At 38.8% G+C, this 24,574-nt stretch overlaps 1 protein-coding gene across 7 annotated transcripts in view; it reads left to right on the forward strand.

Moving 5' to 3' along the window:
- AKAP6 (A-kinase anchoring protein 6) overlaps positions 1–24,574 on the forward strand; it is a 500,699-nt gene that overhangs the window by 469,830 nt on the left and 6,295 nt on the right. For 6 of the 7 annotated variants that reach the window (XM_058738770.1, XM_058738775.1, XM_058738772.1 and 3 more), the window contains one exon: positions 17,406–20,818. In XM_058738770.1, coding sequence (XP_058594753.1) covers positions 17,406–20,777 — 3,372 coding nt within the window. In that variant the 3' untranslated portion in view covers positions 20,778–20,818. Of the gene's footprint in view, positions 1–17,405; positions 20,819–21,690; positions 21,924–24,574 lie in introns of those variants that run through there. The other variant, XM_058738774.1, reaches the window with a different exon arrangement.

Raw genomic sequence — 24,574 nt, forward strand, 5'->3', positions numbered from 1 at the left:
GTATACTCCAGTTTCATTTTATATTAAAATTCTTTCACACTACATAAACTGTTTACCCTAATAATTGTCCATCCAGTTAGTTCTAAATACTCAAAAATTTGGCAAAGGGTATGATCAAATAATAAATAAATACAATTTAATAAATACAAATGGTTACTAAACCCATGAATAAATAAATATCCAATCTAATGACAAATTCCAGTGTTAGAGAGGTTAAAATGAGTTGCAAACTGGTGTAATTATTTATTTAGCTATTTATTAATATCCTAAAAAGTGTGACACCCTTTGGTCTAGTATTTATTCTTCTCAAATTTACTCTCAGAAAATAATCTGAGCTATTTATATGAATAGGTCTATCATACTTTAAAAAAAAAATCAAACAATTGGAAACAATAGGGATTTGTAATAATATGTATTTAAGTAAAGTGTAAGTTGATGGAATATTTAAGCCCATTAAAAATCATGTTTTTCAGGTCCTGTTAGTTGTAATTTCTAAATAGCTCTGAAGTCCATCCAGTTTTCCCTAACGGTACACCACATTAGTCCAAGCTAGTGGCACCACTCATAAGATGTTTAGGATATTACCTGGCACAGAAAAAGTGCTCAGCAAATGTTAGTTATTATTTTTACCTGTACCAATGCAGTAGTCTCTATGGTTGCCTGCCTTGTATCAACTTTTGCCCCCTTTCCTGTCCGATATCTTACCTTACAGCCTATGTAATCTTTTAAAAATACTCATCTGATCATTCCACTTTGTCTGCTTCTCCAGACTTATTTCCAGTCTCTGCATTTCCTCTCTCTGCAGGCCAGACCCACTGCCTGCTGTCAGGCCCCCAAATGTAGCATGTTCCCTCCTGCCTAAGAGCCTTGTTCCTTCTGCCTTCACCACACACCATGCTGTGAGTTCCCTCCCAGAAAATTCTTATTATCCTGCAGAAATCAGTCGAAGAGCCACTTCCTCTGGCAAGCTTTCTTGACCTCCTAGAGTAGATCAAGTCTTCCTCTTATATCTTATCACAGATTATAATCTTACCTACTAGTAAATCTTACTCACTAAAACCTGTCTTTTTTATTCAGTAAAGGACATTCAATAAATATGTGCAGAATAAATTTACTGAATATATATTTATTGAATGAATGACATTTTCTAAAAAGTTCATATCAACTTTCTTTAGTCTACCTATTTATTTTTTTTCCTATATCAAACTGCCATAATTTCAGTCTTCATCGACCCATTTCTCCATGTTCTCGTATATTCATGGTTTTCCCAACCAAAGAAACCTCTAATTATATTTATGTCAAATATAGCTTCCCACCCATGTACCTTAAATTAGTTAGAGGTGAGCTAAGATATTGAAACCGTTATTCCTCCTGGCGTGTGGAAGGAGGGGGGAAATGCTGGATAGGGCATGGGAGGAGTCCAGGTCATCTGCCTTCTGTAGTAACCTCTTCCTTCCTTCCTGGTAAGCAAATATATATTAGCATTTTCTATATGTCATGACTGGAAAAAGATTGGGAAGCACTGGTCTAGAAATAATAGGTATTAAGCCTCAATACCAACCCGCTGATCTTGAAGCAACAGTCACATTTAAATTTTGATTGAAGAGAAAACATTTAATTGAAAATGCCACTGGGGTTAAGGAATTTTCTTAACCCCCTAGAAGATGATCAGATTTACTCTAGTCTTCTATTTTATTCAGGTCTAATATTTTAGGTCTGTTGTTTCACTTGAATTGTGTTTACGATTTTTTAACATATAAATGGCTAAGTTTACTGAACATCACAGAAAAGATTTTATGTTTTGTCATCCAGGTGGTTAAAATTGATACCAGTACTGAAAAAGCTAACTTTTGCATAGAAGAGTATAGTAGTGCAGTATAGTAAAGGCAGATCCATAGGCCCTAAGTCTGAAAAACTAAAGCTATCTTAACCTAGGTTAAATATTCTTTCCATTGCCATAATACCATCAGTATATCACTGCTGATTATGCAAGAATTGGATTCTGAATATTTGCAAGGATGGTTTCTCATCTGATTCCACTGGGTCATGGAATTGGAAGGGACTGAACCCATAGACAGATAATCAAGAGTACCTTGAGTACTTACTATATGCTCAGCATTGCCCTGAGATTTATCTACACAGAAGTAGTACAGGACATGATCTTCACTCTGAAGAAATTTGCAAGCTGTATTGATGGTAAGGTAATATTGATATAAATGAGATAATAATTATTCCAATCTGTGTTTGGGTTGAAAATGACAGCACCAATTACAAAACTAAATATAAAGCTGCAAGATACTTGAGAGGTGAGTCTGTGCTCAATTCATCTGTGCTCAGTGATTGGGTGGTAGGTCATAGTAAGTATTCAGTGAATGTTTGTTGAATGAATAAACAAATGTAAATACTAAGTTACATGATTCTATAACTGGTGTATGAATCAAATGAGAAACCACTGAGGGCAGAGTATCCAGATAAATTTTTATAGGAGAGTTTAAGACTGAATTTTGAGAGACTTGGTGAGGGCAATAGAAACCATATTCATTCATTCATTCATTCATTCATTCATTCAGAAAATATTTATTGAATACCTGTTATGAACAGGTATTCAAACTCAATACCATAAGTGAGTGAGGGATATTCATGAGGCAGTTACTGTGGTGAAGATGAAATTTGGAAGCATTAAATTAAATTTCAGTCATTAAAAAAATTTTTTTTAATGTTTATTTTTGAGAGAGAGAGAGAGAGAGAGAGCATGAGCGAGGGAGGGATAGAGAGAGATGGAGACACAGAACCCAAGCAGGCTCCAGGCTCTCAGCTGTCAGCACAGAGCCCAACTCAGGGCTTGAATCCATGAGCCATATCATGACCTGAGCTGAAGTTGGACGCTCAACAGACTGAGCCACCCAGGAGCCCCAAATTTTAGTCATTTTTATATGACCAGATTATGGAATGCCTTAAAAGTCAGTCAGAATAATTTAAAAGAGAAAATAGCAACTGAAAGTTGTTGTTTGTATTTGTTTTGTTTTTAATGACAGGGGTAGTACCATGAAAGGATTTATTTTAGGAAGCTTGGTTTGAAAGTGGTGAGTAGGATTATCCTGAACACATTATTCTCCCTTCTGTTTTTAAAAAAGTCTAGGAATAGATTTTTTACAAACTTTCATGGGAGTCTATGAGAATGTTTAGTTGCCCTTTTATTTATTATTATTATTATTTTAATGTTTATTTATTTTTGAGAGACAGAGAGGCAGACTGCAAGCAGGGGAGGGGCAGAGAGAGAGAGGGAGACATAGAATGGGAAGCAAGCTCCAGGCTCTGGGCTGACAGCTCAGCACGGGGCTCAAACCCACGAACTGTTAAATCATGACCTGAGCCCAAGTTGGATGCTTAACTGACTGAGCCACCCAGGTTCCCTGCCCTTTTATTTTGTTTTGTTTTGTTTTGATTTATTTTGTTTTATTTTATTTTATTTTATTTTATTTTATTTTATTTTATTTCATTTCATTTCATTTTATTTTACATTTGTTTTTGAGAGAAAGAGACAGAGTACTCATGGAGGAGGGGTAAAGAGAGGAGGAGACAGAATCTGAAGCAGGCTGCAGGCTCTGGGCTGTCAGCACAGAGCCTGATAAGGTGCTTGAACTCATGAACTGCGAGATCATGACCTGAGCCAAAGTCAGTTGCCTAACTGACTAAGTCACCCAGGTTCCCCTTTTGTTGCCCTTTTAATAACAAATCCTTTTGATGTGTCTTACCTTCTTTTTCTTGCTATATTGTAATTCTATTTCTTAAGCTTGGAGCTTTGGAAACAGAGAACTGTTTTTCTGGTTTTGTTTTTTAAATGCTTATTTATTTATTTTGCAAGAGAGAGTAGGTGAGGGGCAGAGAGAAAGTGAGAGAGAGAATCCCAAGCAGGCTGAACACTGCCTCACGCAGGGCTGGAACTCACAAACCCTGAGATCATGACCTGAGCTGAAATCAAGAGTTGGACGCTTAGCCAACTGAGCCACCCGGGCACCCTGGAAATAGAGAACTTTTTCATTGTCCTAGTCATATAAACCTTCCGAAAGCTATGAAAAATAAGTCTTTCGCACCAGGTAAAATAGCTCCAACTCCCTTGACCTTTCTTAATGGTTTGTTACTTCAATGTTAAAGAACATTCCTTGACTATTAAACTTTAATGATATCTAACTAACTAGATTCTGCCACATGGCTCTGATTTCTCCCCTTGTTTTTACATTTATGCAAAAGTATAATGGCAATTACTTCTAAATATTAAAGTACTGGAAGCTCCTAAGATAATCCCATATCAAGGGCAGTTTGTGCATAAAAAAGTCAACTTTGTCCAGTGTGGGGTAAAGATTTTTTAATTTGGTGGAGGCTAAAAATATCTAGCATTCTCTTTATTCCTCACCTCGTCACTATCATCATTTGTTAGGTGTTACTGTCTTAGCTCTTCATATAGCTCTTGTCATCCCCAAGGACTGAAAAAAGAGTTATGGCAGTAAATATCTAGAGAGTTGTCCCTTCCTCTCTAGGACACCTATCCATCTAGCTATGAACAAGTAGGGCCATTCATTTGTAGCAATCAAGGAATCAGCATGTGCAGAAATGAAGAGAGAAGATAAGTTAGCTGAGGGGTCTGGGCAAATCCTGTCTACTATATGCTGTTTGCTGCTGGAGCTTTAATGGGCCCAAATGGTCTACTGTACCTCCCAACCCAAGGATCCCATTCATGGAACTTAAAATCTCATTAAAGAGCAATGTGCTTGGCCAAAATTATCAAAGGCAGCAAAAGAACTAGGTGGGAGGGGGGGGCCCTGAGTGGCTCAGTAGGTTGAGCATCCGACTCTTGATTTCAGCTCAGGTCATGATCTCACAGTTGTGAGATAGAGCCCTGCATCAGGCTCCTCTCTGTTCATGGAGCCTGCTTAAGATTCTCTCCCTCCCTGTCTCTCTCTCTCTCTCTCTCTCTCTCTCTCCCTCCCTCCCTCTGCTTCTTCCTCTCTCTCTCTCTGTCTGTAAAAAAAATTAAAAAAAAAAAGACTAGATAGGAATTCAGGTGTGTGTATATTATAGGTTGTTCCTGTAAGATTGCTAACCCATTTCATTCAAATTGATGTACATTAAAATTGGTTTAGCTCCCAAAACGAAAGCATGGAATATTAGGGGATCCAAAATAATCCATGCCTTTTTGCTCTTTTTCTTGTTTTATAGTCTGAAAGAACCACTTCAAATGAGGAAGGGAGTCCAATTTTCAAAAAGCAATTCCTCCATTTTTTTCTCTCTTGAGTGGCACTCACACAGTAGCGGTGGTAAAATAAACAACGATGTGTTGGATTTTGTTTCTCTTTATCTATATGACATTTGTGTCATCACCGTAGCTCTAATCCATATTCAGGTCTTCATGTTTGGTGTGCAGGAATATGTAAATGATCTTGCCAGCTGCATGGAGCAGTGTTTGTTTATTCTATTTCTTTTGGCACTTCACAGAACTGAATTTCTGCCAAAATGGGGCTGCTTCAGGGAGCACTAATGCTCCAGGAGGAAGTTTTGAAAGGAAACGCACATCATAAGTCTTCACTCTGTGAAGCAGCAAAATCAAAACAAACTTTCTGTTTACTAAAATATCGGTATTATGAATGTAAAATAATGTGTTTGTTAAAATATAATGAGCACGCTGCCCATCTCCGGGATGCTCGGTGTACGTGGGTTTTTGGAAATGAGGACACAATGCTGAGAAAGCTGGTGCATTTTTATTCTTGGAAAGAAAGTAGGTGAAATGAAACAGACAGAGACAACATCTAGAAGTTTAAAGGGAAAAGAAATATTTCAACATGCATATTAATCTCAGGAAACACATGGCATTTACATGCATTCAAATGTGGACAGCTGTGGCGTTTAAGTGTTAAAAAATTTCATTAATGATGCATAGAGCTATCTACTTCTGTTGGCAGGCCTTTCAGTCTTCAATCTGACACTTCCTTTTTTATCCAGCAAGCTAATTTCCCCTCTTTTGTGAGTAGTAACTGTTTTCACACTACTGCTTACCCAGCAAGCCTCCTTATTGTTTTGTGGTTAATTATCTTCTCCAGCTTCACCTTCCCCTGCGAAGGGAGCAGGACTGTTCCTCCCCAGCACTAATGAAAGCTGGGTTTTATGGGTACAGCGTGTAAATAAATGCAAGGTCTGATCAGGCGACATAATAAATGAGTTCCTAAAGTTTATAGAGTCACAGCTCATCTAGTGATTTTACTAAATAACGAGAGAAAATGATTAATTTGGTGGGAGGAGAGACTTTGAATCTGGAGAAAAAAATAATGCCGTGTTACCTTAGTATGGAACCTAACTGCAGATAAACATAAGGGATCTCTATTTATCCAAGCGTTCCCCATGCTTCTTAATAGCAGCAATGATGTTTGCCAGGAGAAATGTCTTGTATAGAGTAGACCTTTGAAGAATATCGTTGATTTGTTAGGAGGTGGAGGTCACCTGCATTATATTTCCCTGATTACTTGTTATTTATTAAGGGGGGAAAAAAGGCAGTGGAGGTTTATGTAGTCAACGTATGCTATGCTGTGCACCGACTAAACACAAAGTAGAGATAAGTCACAGATGCTACCGTTGTCCAGTGTCTGGAGTAATAGATTCAGCAGATCTTGCCCAGGTGATTAGCTCCCCTGGCTGGTCAGTGTCCTGCCTCCCTGGACTATAAAACTCAGCATATTCTCTAAACTCCCAGTGTAATGACCCATATCTGAAGGTTTGGGGGCTTATAGTTATTTTTGGTTATTTCTTGCATTGTAAAAGGATTTTAAGGGATTAAGGTGACCCTAAACCCCTAATACTGCTTTTTAGAAAAAAAAAAATTACAAAATGAATTCACATTTTGAGATCATTTTTCCTCTAGAATGAAATTTACATGTCTTTGATTTGGGTACCTTTGATTTGGGTTACAGTTTGAATTAATGTCCTGACATTCAAAACTCTCAAGTGCCTCCTCCGTGAGATACCAGGACCAGAGCTTCTATGGCAATCAAGACGGAGTTTTTAAATCTAATCGGAATCTTAAGATCCTTAGTATTTTTCTCATGAGATCACAAAAAGAAAACCCCTGAGGGATTGTACATTTTTAACATGTCTAAGGATTTAGGAATCAGAAGTATATAGTATAAAGTCTCTTGGAAACTTACTTCAAAGATGTTTATTACCTTATAGGAAAATTCATTCTGAAATTTCAAGCAACTTTTCTAGCATCAAGTGTAACTTGTATATACTCTCTCATCCCTTTCACGGAGGTAATAGTGACAGTGCAAGGAAGGTGTTCTAGCAATTCTGAGAATGTTTCATTCTCCCTAAGTCTAAAAGCAGTTACCTTTAAAGGAGCTATTAATAATATAAATAAAATCAAATAAAATCAGGTATAGAAACAATGGTTAAGCTATTGTAAGAAAATGAATCATAGATGACCTACTTGCACCTGTACCATTTTTGATAATTCTTAATTTTTTTTAATCAAAATTGGCCAACATTTTAGTCTTACTTTTTTCTCTGAACAGTAAGTTGTAGTCAGTCTTAGAAATAAAAAATCAAGGGGCGCTTGGGGGGCTCAGTCGGTTGGGCGTCCGACTTTAACTCAGGTCATGATCTCACAGCTCATGAGTTTGAGCCCCGCGTTCAACTCTGTGCTGACAGCTCAGAGCCTGGAGCCTTCTTCAATTTCTGTGTCTCCCTCTCTGTATGCCCCTCCCCTGCCCATGCTCAGTGTCTCTCTGTCTCTCAAAAATAAATAAAACATTAAAAAATTTTTTTTAGAATTAAAAAACCAAACCAAACAAAACCCCCATGCTCTATTTGTCTGAGAGGAACAAATGGTTAATAATACCACATCGCACTTAATATGTATCTTGTTGAGAATGAAGAGACACAAAATTCTCTTTGCTAATATGGACTTTGTAAAAGGCATAGGTCCTGAACAGGGTAAACACTGTTATCTGATGTTCGGCTTTTCAGGCAGACCTTAGCATGTTGACAAGGCTCTCCTTACACATTAGGCTACCTTGGGAACATGCCACAAATCTTCTGTGCTTGCAATTCAGTCAGAAAGTTGTAAACCCCAGCCTATGTCACAGAAAAGCCACAGAAAAACTGCACTTGTTTACAGGACTCTTCACCTCCTCTTTACTACAAACATGCTTTGTAGTTTTAAAAATTAGAAGTTTTTATTAATGGGAGATCCTTATCATAAAGGAGGAACAAGAGTATACTTTTCATTAAAGCAAAGGTGAGGCAAAACTATATCCACAGGTACAAAACTCAAATGTTATGTCAATTCTGAGAGTTAAAAGGCAAACACTGGGGTGCCTGGGAGGCTCACTGGGTTGAGTATCCAACTCTTGGTTTCTGCTCAGGTCCTGATACCAGGGCCATGGGATTGAACCTCACATAGGGGTCTATGCTGAGTGTGGAGTCTGCTTGGGATTCTCTCTCTCTCTCTCTCTCTCTCTCTCTCTCTCTCTCTCTCTCTTTCAGTCTCTCTTTACTTCTCCACCACTCATGCTCTCTCTCTCTAAAATTAAAAAAAAAAAATGGCAAACACCAAGCCACTTAAATAATGCCAGAAAAATGAGGCCACATGTTATATCATTAGGGGAAAAAAAATTTGTTTACTAGACTTGTCATGTGGTTCTGTCATTGTCATCCAAGAAGGTTTACCATGTGCTAGAATGTAGAAAATACCACCATTTTATTGTGGTTGGGTTTTTAAAACTTTATTGAAGTTCTGTTTCTTCCCTACTTCCTTTTATTTGTTTTGGTTCTATATAATGCTGAAGAGGTCAGATAAGGAAATTCTTTTATTTAAAAATCTCTTCCTAAGTTCTTTTTTTTTAAATTCATTTTTAAGCAATTCTGAATTCAGTTACTTTCTTGAAACTCTGGGGAAAATTTTTCAGAGAAATAAAATAATGACTAAGAAGAGAAAAATAATTTTCCTATTCAGTCTGTTCTGAATATAATAAAAATTACAATGTATTTGTATATAAAGCAACAGTCAAGATAAAATAATTTATTTGCCAGTAGAAGTAGATTATTTTTCTAGTAACTTCTAGTAAAAAAATCATAGTTGGGTGGGAAGGTATCTTTTTTCTACAGTGGATTCCTAACAAATATGAGTAATGATTTATACAATAATTAGCTTAAGAAAAACAAAGCTTGAGGGGAGCCTGGGTGGCTCAGTCAGTTAAGCCTCCGACTTCAGTTCAGGTCATAATCTCACGGTTCATGAGTTCGAGCCCCACATTGGGCTCTGTGCTGACAGCTCAGACCCTGGAGCCTGCCTCTGATTCTGTGTCTCCCTCTCTCTCTGCCCCTCCCCTGCTCACGCTCTGTCTCTCTTTCTCTCAAAAATAAATAAACATTAAAAAATTAAGAAAAAAGAAAAAGAAAAATATAGCTTGAAGCAAGGCATTTGTCACCTAGCTTTAATACTGCCAACACTGAGGCTACTGCACATAAGAGTTATTTAGTAATTATGACAACACCTAAATTTCTTTAATTTGGGGTGCCTGGGTGGCTCAGTCGGTTGAGCATCCGACTTCAGCTCAGGTTGTGATCTCACGGTCCATGAGTTTGAGCCCCACATTGGGCTCTGTGCTGACAGCTCAGAGCCTGCAGCCTGCTTCGGATTCTGTGTCTCCTTCTCTCTCTGCACCTCCCCTACTCACACTCTGTCTGCCTCTCTCTCAAAAATAAATAAACATTAAAAATTTTTTTTAAATAAATAAATCTCTTTATTGGCACAAACATACTGCTTCTTTTTTTAAAAGTTTATTTATTTATTTATTTTGAAAGAGAAAGAGCACAAGTGGGAAAGGGGCAGAGAAAGAAGGAGAGAGACAATCTCAAGCAGGCTCAATGCTGTCAGCACAGAGCCCAACGCAGAACTCTAACTCAGGAACAGTGAGATAATGACCTGAGCCCAAACCAAGAGTCAGATGCTTAACTGAATGAGCCACCCAGGTGCTCCAGACATACTGCTTCTTAATCTAAACAGCAGTCCTGTGGAGCAGGCCCTCCAGAGAAACAAGTTGTAGAAAGGGAAGAAAGAAGTGCTTATACTTTGTGTATCCATCTTTCCTCTATAGAATTCCTTCCTAAAGCCTCATGATCACCTTGCTTATTAAACCTTATACATTCCTTGGCTACCATGGTTTCTTCACTTCTGTTTTCCTTCCAAGACTGATCCTGGAGGGCAAGAAAGGTGGTGAATAGCACCTGTGAGGACAGGGCTCCCAATTTCAACAGCAATATTACTGTGGAACCAGGATTCCTCTGGCTAGTCTCTTGCTCATTTCCTCACCCACCAGCCTCTAGGACCTGACCTCTCTCAGTTTACAAATAACTTTCTTCTTGCTAATTCAGTGACTTTCCCTCACCTCCCATTCTTACCTTTTCTGCTCTTATAACACTCTTACCCACCCACTACTTTAAACGTCCCCTTCTCACAGCTCCCAGAATATTATACCAGTCCTACTTGGATTTCCCTGCTGTTTGTTTCCTTTGCTGGTTGCTCTTCCCTCCTATGAAAGTACCCATAAAGCTCTATCCCATCTGCCTTCGCTGCTTATTGTTCCCTCTTCTTGCAATGTCCCCCTCCCCCAATACTTTCTCTGAATTCTTTTCTCAACACAGCCTATATACCCTTCAAAATAATAGACAACAGCAATGTGGCAGCAGAGACTATAGGGTGAAAAGAGGCAAGACAGGACTGTGAGACACACTGTCATCTAAAAGGCAGCTGAAGTGGATTTTATAAGAAGGCTTAGCATCAAAGTAATCAAAAGAGGAGAAAATTTCAAGAAAAAAATGGAGTCAACTACTATAGAGGAATCAAGTAAAATAAGGTCGAAGGAGATTGGACTATCCCAGCAAATAAGGGCTCTGTTAATCCTACTCCTCTCTCCTCAAAAGAGACTGCTGCATCAAAATGAGTGAAGTTGAGCTGAGAGAAGTACTATACACAGGATGTTCTTTTCTTCAGCATTTCTGAAAATGATGAGCATGTGTGCAGACCAAACAAAGAAGCCTGTGACATAAAATTACTTTATTGATAATATATGCACAGAGATATAAATGAATTCAGAAATATTATCTGTTTTAATATTTTTATAAGCAAGTTTCTCAATAGAGTGATGAAGTCCTGTGTTTTTTGAAACCCAACAGGACTAAAGACTCCTATTCACTTTGTTTGTGTGTTTGTTTGTTTCAACTGAGGTGAAATTAACATAACAAAATTAATCATTTTAAAGTGAGTAATTCACTGGCATTTACATGTGGTGTCACCATCACTTCTGTCTAGTTTCAAAATATTTCATTAAGCAATTCCTTCCCTTTTCCCTTTCCCCAAGCTCCTGGTGACCCCCTATTTTTATTGTCTCTATGGATTTACCTAGTCTGGAATTTCATATCAATGAAACCATGCAGTATATGGCTTTTTCTATATGGCTTCCACTGAGCATGATGTTTTTGAGGATACTAGCTTTTTTTTTTTATTATTAAGCTTATTTATTTATTTTGAGAGAGAGAGAAAGAACCAGCGGGGGAGGGGAAGAGGGAGGGGGACTGAGGATCCGAAGCAGGCTCTGTGCTGACAGCAGAGAGCCCAATGTGGGGCTCAAATTCACAAACTGTGAGATGATGACTTGAGTGCAAGTCAGTCTTCCGAGTGAGCCTCCAGGTGCCCAGAGGATACTAGCTTTTTAAACTAGGAGGTAGCAGCTAGAAAGTCACAAATTCTCCAGGTGTTTCACTGTGGCAGAATTTAACCTTGGGACCTTTCCCCAGATCTCTACAATAGTTTGTGAGACCACAGCCCAGTCTTTCCTCATTCAGTTCACTCATTTTTTGAGAACCTGCTTTCTCCCAGGCACTGTTGTAGGTTCTGTGGCTCTAGTGGAGACAAGACAGAGCCCCTGCCCTCATGGGGTTTATATCTGGGAGGAAAACCCCTGATTCCTAATATTGGATCTCTTTTGTCTCTGGTCCCTGTTGAGAACTAAGACAATTTTTGCTATTGTAAAACGTACTTTAAAACAACATCTAATGGATTTTTCATTTTCTACTATTTCAGAAATGTCTGTATAGTCAAGACTAGGAAATATGTCCATGTCAGTACTCATTTTAGTGAGATTTGTGAGATGACTTTGGGTTTTACTTGTCTGTTTTGAGTTTCTGATCAGCTTTGTTATTGAAAAAGAGCATTCGCTAGAACAGTTTTTGATCATTAGTGTGAGATAGACTTTCAAAGCATTTTCTGAGCTGAGACAAGTTACTTTAACATTATTGTCAATCTGATAGATAGTGAGCAGGATTTGATTGCTCTCATGTGTCAGTTGTGATAGGATTTCACAGACAATGGACCTGCCTTTAAAAAAAAAAAGATTATTTTCAGGAAATAGAAAGTGCTTGAGTTATGTGCCTTGCAGAAGGCTGGGCAGGTTTCTTTTCTCATCTGGTTATTCCTGAGGGCTAAGCCCAGCCAGGACATGGAAAGACAAACCCACACCCCATTTACAGTGCAATGGGAGTGAGTAAGGGGTCTAACTGATGTTTATTTCCTTAAACTCCATGCATGTGGTTGTACAAAAAGATTAGCCAACCACCAATCTTCATGCAAACATGGTTACAGTTATTTAATGGTTAGTCACACTCTCTTCCCCCTTTTCAGCATGGAGAATCTATGCCAAGAGCTACCAGTCATTGGCACCTACTGTGTACCAGCCTCCCACCCCCTCCATAGGACTTTACATGCATTTTCTCATTTGAAGCTCCCAACACCCCCTAAGGTAGACTCAATGTACTATAGTTTTCTTGGATATACAAATTATTTTAGTTGAACTAAATAACTACATAACTGTCAAAGAACCTGCCCAGGATCACAGAGCTAACATGTAAGGTGGGATTGGGGGGCATCCAGGATTCACACTCAGATCTATTTGAGATTCTGCCCTAAATCCCAAAATGATTGATAAACAGTGAAAATTTTTGCTTTTCATTCTATTTCTTTTTTCATCTATATTTTTTCATTCCAACCTTGAATCTATTCTTTGCCCAAAAAGAGGCAGAGTACTACAAACCCTGAGTTCTCTTAAAAGCTGTCTTTGCATTTTCTGAGGACTAGTGGTTTGTTATGGGTGTTGGTGTTTTTGTTTTGTTTTGTTTTGTTTTGTTTTGTTTTGAGAAAATATCTACTCAAGTCAAATTTAGGGAAATAGTTATGCATCTAATGTTCAGATACTTTGGTTTTAGATTTGGAGGGGGATACAAGGGGAAATATTTGCATCAAAAAAAGCACAGTGAATATATGAAAGTTGAAATTTTTTAACTTGTTTAATTCAATTCCCCTACCCTGATCTATGTATATTATTTCTCCCTCCTGTCCATCACCTCAAACTTCCATGTGGTCTCCTGGGGTAGACCAGGGGTAGACATGCAGATCTTTATTTGATTACAATTAACGATGTTTATGTTATCATTTTTATTTATTTGTGTGTTTCTGTTGTATTTCACTTTTCTATAGATAAAACTCTCTTCCCAGGACTTTGCAAGTGGTGTTGCTTTAATAATCTCCTGGATCTAGAATAAATGGGGGGAACACAAATTGCAAGACCTCCTAATGGTGTAGAGTGCCAGAAGTTCGACTGGAACATCCAGTTCATCCTGATCTTTCTGACATTCTTTAATTTTTCAAAAGATGCAACCTTTTAAAGGAAATTAAAGGAGTCTAGAAGTAGCTGTATTGTATCTCTGTTGGCTTGTTTTATAGAACGTCAGATTCCTTTGTCCCCATTCTTTAGCTGGTATGTGTTTCTCATCTCTTACAAAAACCCACAATGTAACCTAAAATTTTTAGAAAATCCTAGAAATGTGATCCTGGAAGACCTAATTCAATTGAAGCCATACAAATGCAGAAGGAAATGAGTTTGGATAGATATTACTTACTAGAATTGGAATCTTCATTCTCTCACCAACATCATCATCTCTTCTCCAGCCCCTTTCACTTTCTCTGTATATATTGTGTTGAAATAAACAACCTGTTTCCAAGAATAAAACAAAGAAAAAAAGAGCACCAATTAATTCCATTTGTTTCTTGAGCAGATCTTGAAGGGCTGTGTGTGTGTGTGTGTGCCCACAGCTATTTATATAGAGCTTTAGGTTTAGGCCAAATTCTATACCAGTGAGGCAAAGTTTATGAATGATGGACCCTTGCACAAATTAATTTAATTCTGAATTATCCCTGAATGCAGACTTTCTATTGGAACCTCATGTACTCCTCACCATCCTTTTGGTTTCAGTCAAATATTCTTAGATTTTGTCTGAATTCATTTTTGATTTATCACTGTATCAAAGACAGGAACATTTGTGTCTTTAAAAAAAGTACCTGACAGAACCTCTAGAAAACAACAACAAAATACAGTTAATTAGCTTGAGCATTATTGGCCATTGAGCTATCATCAAAGAGAGCATTCGACCAAATAATTTTCCTGCCAGTTACATCACTCTAACATGCATCATTTTTTTCACAGATACTTTTTAGTTATATAAATATTCCAATGCCCATCCTCTCAGAAACTTTACACACTCTCTTGCCCCCAGGGGATGTTTTATGTTTGACATTAAGTCTTGAGGAAATGGAGATTTTATTGAAAATATTGACAGAATTTAATCCACAACAGAAGGGAGTGAATGAGGGCAGAATAAATAGCACTTCCTTAATATGTAAACTTTAAAGTCTAAAGTGAATGATTTTTCTAAAGTATCTTGTCAGATATTCCCAGGAATTGACATATAAAAAATGTCAGCAGTTACAATAAATTTAAGAGATGTAGAGGAAGAGAGAGTTAAGGAGGTGAAAGGACAGCATTACATCCAAAAGTGTAATCTTTTCTGATGGAAATTTCCCACTCCAACTATTTTATTGAGCAAAGGATTTGCTCTTTTAGGTGCTGCTGTAAGTTTTGAGGCTTACATTTGTAAAGTCACAGAGGCAGCATTTGGTCAGAGAACAACTGTGTCACGGAAGACAAGTCCAAGTTATAGGCATCACGTGGGCTGGGCTTCTGACACACACCCAGATGGCACAACTCCTGCATCTAGAGTGAGCCCCCAGGTTTGGGACTCCCAGGGAAAATCTGTGCTGCTAAATGTTTAAGTCGACCAGAGAGCTACAAAGGGAGCTTCTTTGAAAGACTAGTTCAATTATTTATTAGCACTCTCAGAGTACAGTGTCAGGCAAGATAGTATTTGAAATTAATATACTATTTGATTAGACTGATTGATTGTTTCTACAGCTGAAGATGTTAACATTCATTAGCCATACTAACCGGTCATTAGTACTTCCTTTATCGGCAAGCAAAGAATAAACAGAAATTCTAATAAAAATTCATCACCGTGAATGTACTCCATACCTAAGTGAGTATGATGACTGCCAGTGTTCTAGATTAACTGCTCTAACATTGGCAGCAAGAAAGATTTCTGTTATAAAATTTAAAAATATCCTTTAATTAATGTTTACTTTGTAACTGGACTCTTTTCAACTTAAGTAGGCTAGACAGATAATCTCTTACATATCCAGTATAATAAAGTGCTAATGGGTATTTTACACTTAATGAGACTGTGTGGTATCCTTTAAGTACTAGTTTCAGGAAGGATTGAGGGCTTCTTAGGAAAGTTTTGTGAGTGGGCTGCTGGTGAAGCCTTTTCCCCACTACTGAGGAAAAAAGCATCATTGCTTGTTTTTCAACCAGACTGTTAAAATAATTCTGAATTGTAATGCAAATATGCTGACCTATTATACTGTGTGACATCTCTCTCTACCTACCATATCATGAATCCCTTATGGTTTTTAGGACAAACTGAAAGGAATAATGAGAAGGAGAGAAGAAGGTGGGCAAGAAGAACCCGTTATGAATGGACTGAACCCACTCTAGAGCAATGCTACATGTATTCAGAATTATAGCTACCTTATATCAATGGCCTCCTCAAGCTCTTTGAAAGCATTAGCTTGTTAGTATTCAGAATCCTCTCAAAATATGGATAGTCCTAACCCCCCTTAACAAGTGATATAAAGGGATTGGTGCTCTGAAAGGCTAAGAAACTTGCCCAAGGCCACGCAGCTGGTAGGCAGCAAAGTCAGCATTTCACCCATTCTGCATAGTTTCAGAGCCATGGTCATCTGCCTGACTACCCTGCATAAACATAAGCCAAGCTGAAAATTCTATTTGAGTTTCTGTGTATAGGTGAGCCTGTCAGGGCCTGCACACTCATATCACCTCTCTTGGCTCTAGCATGAATCCAGACAGCTGGGCAGCAAGTGAGGATGGTGAAGGATTTTGGACAGATCCAGGAACTCATTCAAACCACTGTGTCCCACTATGTGTCAAGCTCTACTTAAACCAAGTTAAAACCAGGAAGTCCAAGGAAAGATCAAGGATCTCAACTGTGCTGGCAGAGTGCAGCACAAGAGAATCTGGGCTAAATCAAACTTGAGAGCCAGAAAAGTCTTCAGATAGTTGTTATTCTAGGGCTAGAGGCGGGCCCTAGGGGCCTGTAATAAATAGGGGCAGGACTGACAATAGTGAGACAAGTTAACAAGATCAAAGTAGAATCTCTGTCATAGAAAGAGACTGGGGAAGAGAGAGACTGAGAGAACTGGGGCCCGAGACTCAGGGTCCAGAAAGATATAGGTGAGGAAACCAGTCAGGTGTTGCTTGTCTTGGGTCTATTTGGGAGCAGGGCCAAATTCTCAAGAGGCAGAAAGCCCTGAAAGGGATGGCAGAAGAAAGGATAGACAAGGAAGGGTCTCTGACCATGAATCGTTCTACAGGTGGCCGTAAGTGTATCCCATTTCCCCAAAGCAAAGGCTGCTTCAAACGGAAAACCAAGAATTAGATGCATGAGGGGGTTTGCCATTTGCAGGTGTAGATAGTATTCCACTGTGGACTGCCGAATGAAGAGCATCAGAGTGAATGTGCCTTAAAGATATCGTAGGCTGTCCTCTACTTACCTCAATTTACCTGAAAGTTTTATCTTCTCCCAATCCTAGGTTAAGAATGTAGAAGAATCAATAGGAAATGGTTAATTCCAAAACTTACAACTGGACTGTAATAATCTTACACTTTAATCAATGTGATTGCCTTCAGTGACAAATTGCTATTGGTAGAAAAACCTATTTCAATAATTTTGGATGTTATTCCAGAGAAGAATAGAGCTGATAATTATGTTCTCTTTCAAATCCATGCTTGGGGAAAATTTCTTTCCTGACTCTTCCAAGAGATTTTGAATGGATAAAGTGTTCATACATGTGTTCCCTAATTCTTCTTTTTTCCCCCCTTTCTCCTACACAGGAGACTTTGAATGTGATTGATCCTGGCTTGATGGACCTAAATGGGACAAGTGAGGATGCCCTGGAATGGGATGAAACTGACATAAGTAACAAGTTAATTAGTTTGAATGAAGAGTCAAATGACCTTGATCAAGAACCCCAACCTCTCATGCCTTCCTTAAAGCTTGAAGAGATAGGTGGTGAGGACCCTGGTTATGAAGAAGAGGCAGGTGACCATGGGGGGTCTCAGTATGCCTCAAGTGTCACTGTCCCCTCTAGTCCACACATTTACCAAGTGTACAGCCTTCACAATGTTGAACTCTATGAAGACAGTAGCATGCCGTTCTTGAAAAACAACCCGAAGTTCACCAGCATGACACAGCCTAGTGTTTTAACTAAGAGTCTCAGTAAAGACTCTTCATTTTCATCTACCAAGTCTTTGCCAGACCTTCTAGGAGGTTCCAGTTTGGTGAAGCCCTGCCCGTGCCATGGAGGAGACATGAGCCAGAATTCAGGCAGTGAGAGTGGAATCGTCAGCGAGGGAGACACTGAAACCACTACCAACTCTGAAATGTGCTTGCTCAATATGGTGGATGGGTCCCCAAGTAACCCTGAAACTGAACATCTGGACCCACAAATGGGAGATGCAGTTAACATGTTAAAGCAAAAATTTAAAGATGAGGAGGAACGTATTAAGCTTCCAGATAGCTCTCAGCCATCCATTTCACCAGTGGGTTGTGTAAATGGAAAAGTTGGAGATTTAAACAGTGTTACCAAATATACCCCTGATTGTTTGGGAGAAGAATTACAAGGAAAACATGATGTGTTTACATTTTATGATTACTCGTACCTCCAAGGCTCAAAACTCAAATTGCCAATGATAATGAAACAGTCACAAAGTGAAAAAGCACATGTGGAGGATCCCCTGCTTCGTAGTTTTTATTTTGATAAAAAATCCTGCAAATCTAAACATCAGGCTACAGAGTTACAACCAGATGCACCTCCCCATGAAAAGATTTTGGCAAGTGCATCCCATGAAATGGATCGAAACTCATATAAAAGTGGCGATGTGGAGAAGACATTCACTGGCATGCAGAATGCCAGACAGCTCTCCCTTTTATCACATAGTTCATCTATTGAGTCTCTTTCTCCAGGGGGTGATTTATTTGGATTGGGCATCCTTAAAAATGGCAGTGACAGCCTCCAGCGAAGCACTTCTTTAGAAAGTTGGTTGACATCCTATAAAAGCAATGAGGATCTTTTTAGCTGTCACAGCTCTGGGGACATAAGTGTGAGCAGTGGCTCAGTTGGTGAACTGAGTAAAAGGACATTAGATCTCCTGAATCGTTTAGAGAATATCCAGAGCCCTTCAGAGCAAAAGATAAAGCGAAGTGTTTCTGATATCACTCTCCAAAGTAGTTCCCAAAAGATGCCCTTTACTGGCCAGCTATCATTGGACATAGCATCCTCTATCAATGAAGACTCGCCAGCATCTCTTACAGAACTTAGCAGCAGTGATGAGCTCTCTCTTTGCTCAGAGGATATTGTATTACACAAGAACAAGGTCCCAGAATCAAATGCATCATTCAGGAAGCGCCTGACTCGTTCCGTGGCTGATGAAAGCGACGTCAATGTCAGCATGATCGTTAATGTCTCTTGCACCTCTGCTTGCACTGATGATGAAGATGACAGTGACCTCCTTTCCAGCTCTACCCTCACCTTGACAGAAGAAGAGCTATGCATCAAAGATGAAGATGATGATTCCAGTATTGCAACAGATGATGAAATTTATGAAGAATGCAACTTGATGTCAGGGCTGGACTATATAAAGAATGAACTACAGACCTGGATTAGACCAAAGATTTCCTTGACAAAAGATAAAAGAAGGTGTAATATCAGTGATGAAATAAAGGGCAGTAAGGATGTAAGTAGTAGTGAGATGACCAATCCGTCTGATACCCTGAACATTGAGGCTCTACTAAACAGCTCCATAAAATGTCTCTCTAAAAATAATGGAAATGGTAAGAATTTATCCAACACCCATGAGATAGGGACAAAGGGTGAAAATAAGAAAAATGTTTTCAAAGTTAATAAAGATCCATATGTGGCTGACATGGAAAATGGCAATATTGAAGGCACTCCAGAAAGGCAGAAAGACAAACAGAATGGGATTTCAAAGGAATCAGATAATCTTGGTTCAACTGGGAAAAAGAATTCAGACAGTGAGCATTGTAAGTGTAAAGTATTTATGGATAGCTCAGATGATTCAAATATTGCTGGAAAAGAATCTGTTCCCCAAACCGTTAGACCTCGTCCAAAGAAATGTCAAAACCACCACCATGTTGAAAACCCAACCACTGCTTCTATTCCCACTGAGAAGTCTTGCCCAGAACTGCCCCCAGAAACCAGCATTATCAATAGACAGGATTCTGAGGTACTGAAACCTTCACCTAATGATGTACCAAATATGGCTGGAAAATCTGCTCCCTGCTGCCTAGCACTTGAACAAAATGAAACAGAGGAGAATGTTTCTGTCAGCGACAACATTTCCTGTTGTGACTGTGAGCCAGATGTTTTCCATCAAAAAGATGCTGAAGATTGCTCAGTACATGACTTTGTTAAGGAAATCATTGACATGGCTTCAACGGCCCTAAAAAGTAAATCTCAACCTGAAAATGAGGCAGCTGCTCCTACCTCATTAACTCAAATCAAGGAGAAGGTGTTAGAACATTCTCACCGGCCCATCCAGCTGAGAAAAGGGGACTTTTACTCCTATTTATCTCTCTCATCTCATGACAGTGATTGTGGGGAGGTCACCAATTACGTAGAGGAGAAGAGCAACACTCCATTGCCGCTGGACATTAGCGATTCTGGCTTAGAAGACAAGGAGGACACGGAATGCTTCTTTGAGGCCTGTGTTGAAGATGACCCAGATGGAGTTGAGCCCTGCCTCCCCAATGCTCCTCCAAATGAACCTGTTTCCGTTGAAGCTGCCTTGCCACAACAAGCAGCATCTGGCTCTTCTAAGTTCAATGATATTTCTCTCGTGGCTGATGAGGAAGACATGGTGGCTCTTTCAGGTTCTCCCCATCAGAAAGAATCTGATGTTGGAAAGGAAGGGGGTGGTTTACCCCGAGCTACTGTCCATGGGAAAAGCTCAGAGTTAACTACTTCAAGGCTGGGCAGTGAAAAGGAAAGTTTGGAAAACACAGGTGAATCTGGAATGCCAGGAGAACATAATGCTGCTTCAGCCAAATCTAGAGTTCCAGGGCTCTCCTCAAAGGCAAAGCAGCCAAAAGACAAGGCTGCATTGCATCCCAACCCCAAAACTTTAACCTGTGAAGAAAACCTTCTAAATCTTCATGAAGAACAACATAAAAATATGCATAGGTAGAATGCAACCCTCTCCACGCATGAAAATCATCTCATTGAAAGGTATGTATAGTCCTCATTTTAATATATATTTTTAATATAGTTTAATGTACATATTTAGTGTATGAGTCAACAATGCCATGATAGGAGAGAGGAGAACAGACTAGTCAAAATGACTGGTCATGCAGATACTGATCTGAATAAGACATTTAGGTGGAAGGCATATTCCCAACAATGCAAGTAACTGTGAAGCAAAAGGGAGAGAAACAGTCACAATTGACATTTTTAGTGACATTATCTTTATGACATCATTCTGGCAAGAAGAATACAAAATTTGAGGAAGTAGCCAGATAATTTAGGACCTTCCATGGAGGGAGGAAAAAAGGTTCTCCCAATTACAATTATAGCCTCTGATCAAAATGCATGCACAGTGACAATGCTTCCCACTTCAGTTTCCTGCACGCAGAGATGCCCACACCCTTCAGTGCCTGGAAATGAACAATGATTAGGTTAAAGGCTGCATCTCCTGATCTGGGCCTTCCTTTTATGCTTCTGTCTAATGTAACTATCATCACATTTGCTTCCCCAGTGGAAGGCTGTGCTGTCACAGCTCCTGATCATGGCCGAGTCTGAGGATTCAAACAGGAGGGGAAAGTTGATGTTAAAGAAGAAGCTTTTATTTATCCACACACAGACTGAGAACAGGCCCAGAAAGCAAATGCAGAGAGAATACATGACAAGTTAATGGCGTTTTGATAAAAACAGAATTTTTGAATTTTGCCTCAAGGTGACAGGCTGATTTCCATCAAAATTTTTAAGAAAGTCATTCCACTCTTCGTATTTAATAAGACAGCTATTGATTGATTATTCTGAGATGATGATATAGCTCTGAAAGTGACACAAAAATTCTGTTATTTTCCATCTTTAAACCCCAGTGATGAATATACTTTCTCAATCAAGTCTAAAGAAGAAAATTTGAGCTTTTGAATGTTGAGAGTTGTATTTCACCAAAGTATGAGGTGCCAAATGGTGTCTCCAGCCCCCACTCCAAGAAGCTTAATGCTGTAACCTAAACTCGTGCTATAGGAAATGAATTACAGAAGCAATCTACCCTAATTTGTTAACTTATTCAAATAACAGTTATTATACTTAACTATGCTAAAGATTATCTTTTTTGTGGCAGATTGTTTATTTTTTGATGAGCCTAATTACTGATTTTCTAAAAGTAATTTACATTTATTACAAATACATCTTTTAAAATGTGACAGATAAATGTTGTTCCCATAATGTATTATGAAAAAAGTTACTATTTAAAAACACATTATTTAATTTGAAAGATGAATGGCAAACATCATTATTTTTTTTTCCTGCAACACCTGTGCCCTAAGCTCATTAAAATGTGTGATTCCATGTAGAGCTGCTAGAAATGGGGAGGGGGGAATCTATACCATATATATACCCTAAAAATAAACTCAGTATGCAAAACTGAAGGAAGACATCCTACTTACTCATGTAGCTCAACTAATTTTCTGTGTTTCAGACTCAATTTACAATTGGCTGCAAGTGGGAACAAAAGCAGGAGAGAGAGAAATGTATTTTCTGTGAAACATGTCCACCCTATAATCACATTCTCCATCAGTATGCAGTAAAACTGACCATTAAGGGAGAGTAACTGCAATTCCATAAGCTGCTTCTAAACAAGTTCTATTAGTACCGATTGTACTGCTAGCTCTGCCAACTTCGGCAGAGGCTGGCAGAGCCTGGCTGATTTCTGCTTTCTGAAAGGGGATAAAAGGCTTGAAAGTAACACCACTCTGAGCATATCATGTGACCATGACTCTCAAGTCACCAGTCATGCTGAGATCCGGAGCTCCAGAAGCTCTGGCACTGGAGAAGCCTCCGGGTCACACTCTTCCCTTTTAGGCACTCTGGGAATTTCTTCTTCCCTTACACAGATAGAGAATTGACATGTAAATGACAAGCAGCTCCATCTTTAGACCCGGGGAAGTGAAAGTGCTGTTGGATCTGTGCATCCCTCACCTTTTACCGACACCACAGTGTAAACCTATCAGCTAGCCCGCCTGCCAGCCAGCAATATTTTCTTGAGCACCCCCCTGCCCCGCCCCCGAGATGTGGTTCCTGGCCCTATCTCAGGCAATGGGGAAGCAGCCAGATTTTACTTCTGCAGAACTCACATCGCCCCCAAGTGACTTATTATCACCCGAGGGCCATTTAAATAGCCATGTTTACTGCCCTATTCATTTTTCTCAGTATCATGCAGACAAAATACCCAAATGCCCAGATTTTTCACCAGTCATTAGCCTTGGGTACCTGGGTACAAACATTTACATTTTGTTAAAATACTACTAACCAGGATGAGTTATTTAATCTCAAAACATTGACATGCCCTTGGTGTTATCACAATACATAGTAAAATTATTTGGTAAATATGAGACTTCATGTCTCTAAAAGCTTAACTGTTCTCATTGTTCTTCCTACAAGGTTCAAAGGAGCAAAAAGTGGTCTACTTTTTAAAGTCACTTCAAAACCATCAGTCAGGGTGCTCTATCAGGGTAATAAAATACACCATATTCAATTTGCTGGGCTATTTTTTTTTTTTTAAGAAATAAGTTCTCAGGTGATGAAATTATGATGTCATCTGGAGGAACTTCAACTTAGAATAGCAGATACAGTCTGCAATGGTAACAAATATTTTTTTCAAAAATTTTTGAGAAGGTTTTTCAATTACTGCTCTAATTAAAAACCCACTGAAACCGTTGGAATTTTAAACATGATCTAACACAGGATGCATTTCCTCTGATTTCTAGGCACACTGCTGTGCTTTTCACTATTTTCATTTATGTGTCATGTTTCTACAAAAATAGAGAGGTCAGTTCTAGCAAATCACATCAAAGGAAAGGTAACTGGGTAGATCCAGATATTTCTGCCTAATTTGGAGGAAGCACATAATGTATGTCTAGAGTGCCTCCTAGGACCTGCCTAAGAGATGTACTTTGCACTAATCTTTCTGCTGTATTCTGACAGTTATTTCTTCATAATCCTCATCATAAGCCTCTGATCTTTGGTGAATGATTTAACCGTAAACTTCAGGCTGGATAAATCCTGTGGTATAAAAATTTAACTCATCACATGCAGCCAATGTGTCCTTTCTTTTTCCCTTTTGGTTTACTCTGTTTTTCAGTTTTGTTTGTGTGTTTGTGTGTGTATATGTGTATGTGTTGGAGGGGTTGTGTTTACTTAGGACTCATATATTTCCTTCAGATCTTTTTAGCTCCATTGCTTTTCCTATCTTATTGGTCTGCAAATTTGATTGTTGGTAGTTCAAAGATTTTAGATTTTCAGCAATCACTTATAATTACGCATGCTTGAGCATACACATACCTAGTAAAATTGCTGCTACTCAGTTTTTACAAACTGAGAAAACTTGAACACCACACATTCCTCACATATACAACATAAGTTCTTATTCTGTTAGTTTGATTGACACTAAGTATTTAATATGATCTGAAGCTGGCCAAGCAGGTTTAAGAAACTACTCTTGGTGATAGTTTATTAATTTTTCACTAAAGAATACAAGTATAATCTTATCAAAGTTACCTTCAAAATCACTTTAATAAATCAAGGTTCTGGTGGATGTGAAATGTTTTTTAATTATTCAGCACTTCTGGGGGCGCTAGGGTGGCTCAGTCGGTTAAGCATCCAACTTCAGCTCAGGTCATGATCTCACAGTTCGTGGGTTTGAGCCCTGCATCAGGCTCTGTGCTGACAGCTGAGAGCCTGGAGCCTGCTTCGAATTCT

The sequence above is a fragment of the Neofelis nebulosa genome, chromosome 7 (genome assembly GCF_028018385.1).
Source record: "Neofelis nebulosa isolate mNeoNeb1 chromosome 7, mNeoNeb1.pri, whole genome shotgun sequence".
In the NCBI taxonomy this organism is placed as follows: domain Eukaryota; kingdom Metazoa; phylum Chordata; class Mammalia; order Carnivora; family Felidae; genus Neofelis; species Neofelis nebulosa.